The sequence below is a fragment of the Trachymyrmex septentrionalis genome, unplaced genomic scaffold (genome assembly GCF_001594115.1).
Source record: "Trachymyrmex septentrionalis isolate Tsep2-gDNA-1 unplaced genomic scaffold, Tsep1.0 scaffold21, whole genome shotgun sequence".
Lineage (NCBI taxonomy): Eukaryota > Metazoa > Arthropoda > Insecta > Hymenoptera > Formicidae > Trachymyrmex > Trachymyrmex septentrionalis.
The window spans coordinates 1,435,563-1,445,407 of NW_017305288.1; the positions used below are offsets into that span (position 1 = coordinate 1,435,563).

The following is a 9,845-nucleotide window of genomic DNA, read 5'->3' on the forward strand; positions in this document are numbered from 1 at the left end:
TATATATATATATACATACTATGAGTTTTCACTTACAATTAGTATGACCTAGTTAATGCTGTGTCCATTGGCGTATGTCGAATTGAACAGGATGAAAAGTCAAGGATACGAAGGACCAAGTAGAAGGATGAAGCATCATGTGAATTAGATGATTAATTGGATGAAGAAATTGTGCCTAACGCGCGTAACGGTATACGTTAATTCGCCGATTCATCGTTTCTCTTTTTCGATGACATGATTATGTTAGTGCGTAAAGGGAAACGTTTGTTCGATCTTTCATTGAAAAGTGGAACGTACATTGTCACCTTGATTTAATAGCTGAACCGAAGAATCACAAGTTTAATGCCAGTAGTATAACTGTGTGTCCAATACTTGAGAAATGCAGTTATATCCAATCGTACATATGTGACGATGATAATTTTGTATCGTAGTAACTTTAAACTGTCTCGATCGATATCTGGAAAAGTTTTTTTATGAAACATTTTCAACAGGTATTACATTCAGAGATACATCTCTTCTGCTAAATCTCGAAATTGGGTATTAAATTGGTTATTACTAAAATCTCAAATAATTACAGACAGTCTAGGAAAAAAAAAAAATCAGATAGCGCAACGGATTCCTAAAAATTACCTCGCCGCCTCGGTTTAAGGAAACGATTTTATAGTATCGTAAATGGAAGAGAATAATCTATGGGCATGTAGCCCCGTGCCAATAACACACTTTATATTTTATTGCGCTTCCTGCTTATCAAATATATCAATGACCGCGTGTAAACGTCATTCAAAGCGCTTTCTATTGTACATCCGCGACATATTGTAATATTTCGACTTTGGCACGTGTGTATCTTGCGTTTTCAACGGCTCGTTCCGAAGTAGGTTCATTCCTTTCATTTTCAATCTTATTCTTACGCCTCCATGAACCTGAGTGACGACGAGAAATTAGATCCAAGGAACAAAAGCGGGATCATCGAACCGCGTCGGCTGGCAGTTAATGCGTAAGTATAAGCGGTGCCGCCTACGCGCAAGAGGGCCAACGGAATAACGATATGAACAAAATGCTGTTAAACCGGTCGAAATAATTCGGCGGGATATTAACGCGCGAACGGACGAAGGATAATTAAGAGGAAAAAGAAGAGAACCCTCGGGAAAGCACTTCGCTCACGGCAAAACTGCGATGGAATCGCTTGGATGTGTCGCTGGTGGGAGATAAATCCGGGGGGGAGCACTCGACAGATCATGAAGCGCATGGAATTCTGCTCTCTACTCTCGCCCTCCCGGGTGGTTGGTTGTAAGTGTACAAGCAACCGTTCTCAAATCAATGTCTGAGTATGAAAATAGTCGCGAAATGGTGGCGGTAAATACTGATGCTAACCGAGTGGGGAGAATATCGCTCGGTACGGAGGTATACCTGGCCAGATATATAGAGCTAGGGCAGGGCTTCCGTTACGTACAGTCTACTTAGAGTGCTCTCAGGTATACACGCACCTCGTATATACGCTCTCAGGTATATACGCATCGTGGTATTAACCAAATTAACCAAAAGTCGGTTTACCCGCGTGGATGCAATCGGAATAGCTAAGACAGAAGCAAAGGACAAATTTGATTTTCGTATCGAGCCACGTGGAAGGTACAGTGCTTGATCGACTTGCGTGGCTTCATTCGAACTCTTTGAACAATCGTATTAAGTGTTGAAGTTTTATAGACCTGTGATATGTACAAGAAATACACACACACACACACGTACAATTTTATATAAAAATATCTTCTGAATTGATTTAGTTAGATAACGCAAAAGTGATTCACAAGAATATCACGATATATTCTTGAATAGAAATTATGCTATGAGATGATATTTTATAGGGCATAAACATTTTTTATAAATTTAGAAGCTGACTTTTTCTACGTTTAATAAATTTGTAATCAATTATAACTTAACAATATAATTAATTGTAGTATAAATAACAATTTTTTTACAATCTAAAATTTAAAACTATAAAAAAATTATTTGTGCTTAAATACACGTATTACATATACGAAAATAAGTAATTGCCTTATCCTTTAATAACTGATTTATTTATTAGTTGGCTTACGCTATCAACATGTTAGATCAACAGATAATTGTCTTGATTATTAAAGTATAGAACTGAATTATTGTGATATATTTATCATTTAGTGAATGTCAAATTAATATTTCTTCGCAGATATTCACTTGGCAAAATGAAACAGTTTGCCCACTATTATGTATGTCTGGCTGTATTAACAGCGGTCTCTGCGAGATCAGCTGAAACTAATCCTATATCTAATTCCATCAACGAGCAACAAACCGCAAGATCGAATAGTAATGGCCTATTTAGCGACTTACGCTCTGTCTACCAAGTATATAAGGAATGTTCTGGCGCGGAACTAAGTCCTTGTCTAAAGCTGAAACTCTTGTCGGCTATAGATAGGGTTTCTCGAACTGCACAATTGAATGTAGCTGATGGCGTCACGCTAGTTCAAGATGAATCAGCTACTAACGAATCTGAACCAGAAAAGTCTATACAGGAAATTGAAGCTAGTTTACCCCGAGCGTTGGAAGACAAAGAGGACGCTCTTAATAGCATGATTTTCGACAAAATCGCCAAATTCTTTCAAAGTCACACTCTAAAGCTAAAGTTACCAAATGTAGAAGAATTTCAACGTAGTCTCACGGAAGAAGGTAGGAAGATGTTGCTGTTAACAAAGTTATTCCAATAACGTGATAAATAATAAAATAAAATATCTTTGTATAATTGAAATAAATATGTCTATATAAAATATAGATACAATTTAAATTTAAACAGCTTATACATTTTTATTATAATGAGATTAATTTAAATAATTATTTGTTATAATCTTATTATTTTATTGTTAAATATATGTAGAATTTTTTTCATTAAATCGTAATTATATCATCTTTTCTAGGTCGTAAGAAGAAAGGTAAAATGGGTGGTCTTCTTGCTATTCCTCTATTAATTGGTGGTACATTAGTGCCCCTGGCGCTCGGCGCTCTCGCGCTGTTAGCCGGCAAAGCATTGATAGTGAGCAAACTTGCTCTCGTACTCGCTTCTATCATTGGATTGAAGAAACTCGTATCTGGCAGCCACGATCACGGACATGAAGTCGTTCAAGTTGGGGGAGGACATGGATCGGGCGGATGGGCGAGATCGGGACATGATATCGCCTATTCCGCATACAAACCATCGTCAATCTAGGAAAAAAATTACAAACGTTATCATAGCATCTTTTTAATCATGTCGTCATTTCCTCTTGCAAACTTTTCTTCTTTCTTTTCGTGCAATTTTTATTTATTTCTATCTTGCGGATAATTCTCTCTAAACTATTGATAAAACTCTCTGTATGATTTCTCTTTTCACTTCGTCTCTTCTATTCAGTTGTATTCACTCTACGACATTCTAGATCATCGCACGTATGAAACCATTCATGCACCAATCATCCTCGATATTTATTGTTTTGCGTAGCTGCGATAAAATATGTATATTTATAAATACGCAAATAAATTAAGTCTATAATTATCGAATATATCTGTATGTTTTTTATTTTCTCATTTTCTTTCCTATCAACGAATTCTTACTATTCCTTGAATGAAATTTATACATGCACGGCTGGTCATTTCAACTTCTTATTGTGTGTTAGTTATATTCGATTATACTGTCTCGCATTTTTACGCTTACTAGCTGGAATTCCGGCATCGTCTGCGAGATGTTTAAAATTCGAATGAAACTAACGGATTAAAATCGTAGAGCGACGAGGAGAGAGAGAGAGACAGCAACAAGCGGAAAAGAGCGAAATGCTAGAAGGAGCATGAGTGAGATAGATGCGAGAAGATGATGAGGCGTGTAAAAGAACTGGAGCCTGACCGACTGATGGCCCATTGATTCGGGACTCGCGATCGAAAGTAAGAGATCTCGATGCACGAGACGCGACGAAAGATGGAGGGATGAGAGAATCAGAGGTGGAAAGCGCCGAGACAAATACATGAGATAGAGAAAGGCTTTTATGGGCATAGGCCGAGTACGCGATGAGTTGTCATCTGAATGACGGTTTAGCATTTCGATGCAAGTAACTAGCTGGACATACGTCTCCGAAGTCTTCGGTTGTCTCTTTGAGAAAAATGGAGAAAGATCGTCGAGGTAGTGAGCAACGGAATAGGACGTAGATACGTAGATAGAGGGACCGAGGGAAGGAGCGGCATCACCTACATACGAGAAACGCGCACGAATAAAACCTGATGTGTTCACGCGAGCACATATCCATCTTTACGCACTTGTTCGACTCTCGTCCCGTCCGCGGCGTATTCGAGCGTGTAAACGTACACGTGCGCGCTCACGAGAGAGCCTGCGTATACGTAGGATGTACACGCGGGGACCAGTCGGTGGACACATACTCGGGAAGTAAACCAGGCCGAGCAGACCGATCGGGCCAGTCAGCATCCGCGCTGAGTCTTTTCAAGGTGCGCCTAACACTCTCTACCATACCGGAGAAAAAGTTGAAGCCTGGTCCCTCGATTCTCTCCGATATTCTGCAAGTCCACTTCTCTCTTTCTCCCTATATTCGTCCTCATCAATCGATCTCTCCATCCCTCATCCAAATCCGAAGTTCGCCGATTTTCAAGAACGCAAGTTCTCGTGGCTAAGTGATCGTGCCTGGTGTGGCTGGAAATGCCCTTCCATCCGAATTTTGAATTTCAATAGTAACCTCAGTGAATCGAGATTTGGAATCCTTCACTTCTTTTTTTTTTTCATTCCATTAGATACAGCATCGATCGCTTATAGATATTTATTACTGCATTTGAAGTACAATGTTGCTAATCTCAGTACTTGCAACGGTATTCCTAGAAATTCCAATCGTGATTGGCGAACAGCGATGTAAAATAGGCTAGGAACGGATTAGGAAAGTGTCGTATGTAGGTCACGCGAGAATTAGCACTAACTAGTTGAGTGAGTTTATATTAAGCACAAATTTATTCTCGTGAAAGTACTAATATCGCTGCTTTCTTCGGCAGCGAATAAACAAATTAGAGCTGTGCACAGAGAATACCCGTATTTGCGGTATCGCGCGCGCTGTTATTACGAGGTAGTTATTAACCATTCATCCGCTTGCCTATCCTATTGTTTGCATCTTGGTGGGTGTATCATTTCAACGATTAGCCTTTGTACATTCGTCTATGCGGCTTTATTCGTCTGTGCGATTTTTTATTAGTCCACCTCGTTTGCTCTAAATGATACTATAAAGAGAAGAGCTAATCGCTAGGTAAAAAGCAACGGAATCGCATCCAAGCGCAAATGAGAAAAAAGAGAGGCGAGAACTTTCGTTTCGTTCATTCACATGTATTTCCAGCGTGCAAGGTGCGAATCCTTTTCTTTCTTTTTCTTTTATATCCTACTTCGCATATTCCCAACGGTACGAAGCAAAACGGATCAATACTATGATTTTACTAACCCGCATAACGACATAAAATGCATGTAATAACTGCACAAAATTATGTACTTTCATACACGTTTCACTTATCTTTCGCATCGTACATAAAAAGTAGGAAAAAACAAGTATACTCTAAAGACTTCGAATAAATAAATTTAAGAAACGATTTTATACGTAGTAAAAAATATTTTCTTCATCCTTTTATCGTGATAGTTCATTTTGATAAACTTTTTGATAAAAACGTTTCATAAGCATTAAAGAAGCGGTCAGCGCACCAACGAATGGACGAAATACACGAAGGTGTAGGATGAGGTATGAGAAGAAGCAGAACAAGCAGGAGAGCGAGAACTCTCAGGTATGGAGGCTTCACTTCGTGGGGGCCTTGACCTGACCTCGATCCTCGGACGAGTTCACTCTCGCCGACGTCGACGAGAGGAAAGTGTTCCACCACCAAGAGTACGCACGGCTACCACCCAGCTCGATGTACCATTCAGATTAGCGTTTTAGTTTGCGATGCTGTGTACAAGTTAATTTATATTATATATGACATACATATATAATGCTAAGTACAGCAGTCAGTACTTTCAGATTTGCTTATCATAAAAGGACATTTGACAACAATCTAACGTGTGAGGAAAATAAATGTTTCTTGTGCGAGACGAGAGAAAAAAGTAGCGGGAACAAAGTGAAAGTTGCACTTGAGACCCATTGTATATGTACTGTCGCGAGGAAGTCATGAAAAACTGAGAGAAAGAAAAGAGGCAATAGTATTTTAGAGCAATAAAAATATACATAAAAATAATTAACGGTTACATTAGTTGTTTTTACATCGCGATAGTTTATACAAAAAATGTATATTTTTATAAACCAAATATTAAAGTTTTTTTTCTTTTCATATTCTCATACTGTATTTTACATCTCTATCTGAAAAAAAAAACAAAAAACAAAAAAGTATTAAGCGTTTTAATACATTTTAGATAATAAGAATAGAAAATATACCTGTATAAAATATGTTTTAAAGAAGTTTGTAAATGTTTCTGATTTGACATATCTAACAAATTTTTTACTTATTCTAAGGTAAATTTCATCCATTTAATAAATATAGTAAAAAAAAAACTGTAGAATTGATTTTTAGACATCATTTTTAAATGAAGATTTCATTCATTTAAATAGCTTGTCGTGTGTTAAAATACCGTAAGCAAATTCTTCGATAAGACGAGTTCGTGACTTCATGAGAACGTAAGCTGGACCGGTGCAGAGATTCGTTTGACCATCTTCGAACTTGAAGCGCGGAGAAAGTCAGTCGCACATCCGAGTTCTTTCCTTCGCGTATGAATACACTGGCAGCGATGAAATACTTTTGGATATGTCTCCTCCCTTTTTCCATCTTTTTTTCTAGACAAGAAGCCTTCGGGTCACGGTGTTGCGAAACGAGGCAAGGCAAGGTGAGACGTAGCGAGGCGCGGCTTGTCCTCCTGAAGGAAACCTCTGGCTTGGGCCCAACTCACACACATGATCGAACCACAGTGATGCACGCACATTCCATGTGAAAAACCGTTAAATGTTCCGTGCGACAGAGTCACTGGAATACATTAATTTCAAAGATCACTAACTGGTTATCATATTGATCTTAACTTAACAATGTGTTTAAAATGTAGGACTAGTATAGTGAGTAGAAAACGAAAAAGAGGTAGACAAATAGGAAGAGAAAGAGGGTAAACGGAGCAGAAAAATTAAGAGGAATGCAATATCACAAATACATAATCCAAAAGTAACTATCATCAGCGAAAATCGAGATATATTATTGGGAAATATAACTATAGTAATAAAGTTAATCTAAAAAATGTGATCCCATAATAAGAGCGAAGCTTCGGCAAGCGAGGAACGTCAGAATTACAGATAATAATGAATGAGTCGCGATGCGACTTCTTGCAAGACCATCATCGGCTCGTATAAAATTATAAGCACATTGGAAAGTTGTAGAGGTCTACGCGAATGAAGTATCATCTACTTGGTAGTATAGAAGTACTCGGTAAAATATACTTTGAAAGTGAAATCATAAACTAACTGATCTTGAGTGTTTGGTCAAATATGATCGACTATCAACTTCTCTATTAACATAATATAAGATCTTTTGCAAATGGTGCTATAAGATTTTTTGAAATAAAAATAGCGTTAATTAGAGATTCTAAGACACATCCCTTCTTTCAAGTTTAAGCGCAAGTGGAAGCACATTATTGCAATAGAGATACAATTTGATAATAAATTAAATATGGACAGTCCCCTTATTCTGTCCTAGAAACTAATTATGACAAGTGACTCAATTTGGCAAGTCATCTCAAGAGTCATCCGGAGAGAAGACTACGCCAAATAATTTATGCTACCACAGATAATTCATCTTTAATGCATAGCACATTGCACATGTGTCTCTTTGAAAGTTCTGACAAGTAGGCAATTCCTGCCGCAGCTGCTGTATCTTCACCATTACATTTAGCAAGTAAAAAACAGGACGTAACACCTAAATCTTTCGCGAGAGTAGTCTCGGACAAATTTCCATGGTTATTTGCATAATGGTTAGCGCGAAATCGCTAAATCAATAAGAATCTTAATCAGTAGGACGTTGGGTGAATGATACCCGATGACGTCGAACAAATCTGCTTTCTTATCCTTATCTTTATTTTTGATCTTAAATTCCGAAAGGACATTCCGCATTTCATCTTCTACTACTTCTTGCTATCTGTGCTTTTGGCTCGTGCCGAAATTCTCATCCTTCTCGATTTGATTGTGATCGGATCTTGGAGATCCGGAGGAAGAGGTACCAGTAGTGCGTAAGTACATATCATCTATCTCTCGTTTTCACCGTCTCTCTCTCTCTCTCTCTTTCTCTCTCTCTCTCTTCTTTCTTTCTCGTTTTCTTCCTCTTACGAATGTGCGTCTGTATGCGCATTACGCACACGTACGGGGCGGGTTTGTCGACAGTCAACACACCCGTTGTGTACACAAACAGCCTAAGTAGGCACACAGGCACACGGAGAGGAGAACCGGTGGAGAAGGACCGGTGTGTGGAGGCGCGTATTCGCAACGCGAGACGTATACGACACAAACGACCGCCTGGAGGAGAACCAATAGCTCGTATGGGTTGTAACCCGGCAGCAGGCGGGGGCCATCCGGTGGGGGCCATCAAAATTTCAAAAACGTACGCGGGCCCCTTTCGCGACGAGGATAAAAGGCAGCAATCGCGATTCTTTCGGGCAGTATCGATACGATCGCCGTACTCGTTCGAGCGTTCGCGTGCGAGAAAAAACAGAATCGAGATCGACGAGAAAGCGCGAGGAAGAGAAGGAGAAGAAGTGAAGATAAGTTTCGAGGAGTTGGAGTAATTGATTTAATTCGGTGTTTCCTTCGTTGCCTGGAAGATTCATCAAGATGTTCAAATTCGCGGTAGTCGGCGCACTCTTCGTGGTATCCGCTCTCGCTGCACCGGCCTCACAGGATGCGGGGGTGGCACCGCCACCATCGATCCTCGAGGAAGCTCTCGACGTGTACGCTTCCTGTTCCGGAGAATCTAGTATTGCGGTGTGTCTCAAGATGAAGGCCCTGCGCTACGTCGACCGCGCCGCTCGTTCGGCCGACATCGAGATCATTGATGGATTCAAGATCGTACAGACTGAAGATGCCAAAAATAGGTAAGGGATCGCGGGGATTTACTCGAGATAGTGATCGGTACGGTACTTACGGTTTACGGTAACTGACCATCAAATCATATGATGGGCGATATTGAATGAAATTAGGACGTGAAAAATGAAGAAGGGTTCCTATTCTTGAAAAGTATCGCATACGTAAAACTAGGGAAATACCATAATGTACGTTATGTATACTATTTCCCCAATTTTTCGTATTTTTTTTCAAGAGTAGAGACCCAGGTCTCTAATAGCACAGACCTCCAGGGGATGTCTTTAGGAAGGGATTATATATCCCTTGAACAGCCTAAGGACATCCCCAGGATGTATCCCGGAAAAAAAAGTGTGCTATTAGGGGTGATTTGTGTAGTGAACGCATGAATTTATATTCAACATATATTCTTTAATAGACTAAAGTGCATGAATTTATTTATATAATATAAGAGCTGTAAAAAAACTATCACTATTTAATTACCGAGCTTAGATTGAGTAATTATTTTGTAACATTTGATAATTTTTAAATTCAAATTTGCTTTGAATATGATCTTAACAAAAAAAAATTGTAAAGAGAACAAAAGAGACAAGTAGAGAAGAATTTGTAAATTTATCATTTTATGAATTGTATCGAGAATTAATTCTTTACTCTCACACTTATATAATTACTGTTGTAATTAATGAACGTATAATTTGAATGCTTTGATTCCAT

The 9,845-nt window shown here is 38.9% G+C and overlaps 2 protein-coding genes across 2 annotated transcripts in view; both read left to right on the forward strand.

Annotated features, from left to right (window-relative positions):
- The first annotated feature begins 1,461 nt into the window (after nt 1-1,461).
- LOC108748095 lies at nt 1,462-3,537 on the forward strand. Its single transcript, XM_018486096.1, has 3 exons — nt 1,462-1,626; nt 2,201-2,697; nt 2,943-3,537. The coding sequence occupies exons 2-3, from the start codon at nt 2,217-2,219 to the stop codon at nt 3,230-3,232; spliced, it is 771 nt and encodes a 256-aa protein (XP_018341598.1). The 5' UTR covers nt 1,462-1,626; nt 2,201-2,216; the 3' UTR covers nt 3,233-3,537.
- Nucleotides 3,538-8,696: 5,159 nt separating this feature from the next.
- LOC108748096 overlaps nt 8,697-9,845 on the forward strand; it is a 2,733-nt gene continuing 1,584 nt past the window's right edge. The window contains exon 1 of the mRNA XM_018486097.1: nt 8,697-9,145. Within this exon, the coding sequence (XP_018341599.1) occupies nt 8,886-9,145 (260 nt within the window). The 5' untranslated portion in view covers nt 8,697-8,885. The remainder of the gene's footprint in view (nt 9,146-9,845) is intronic.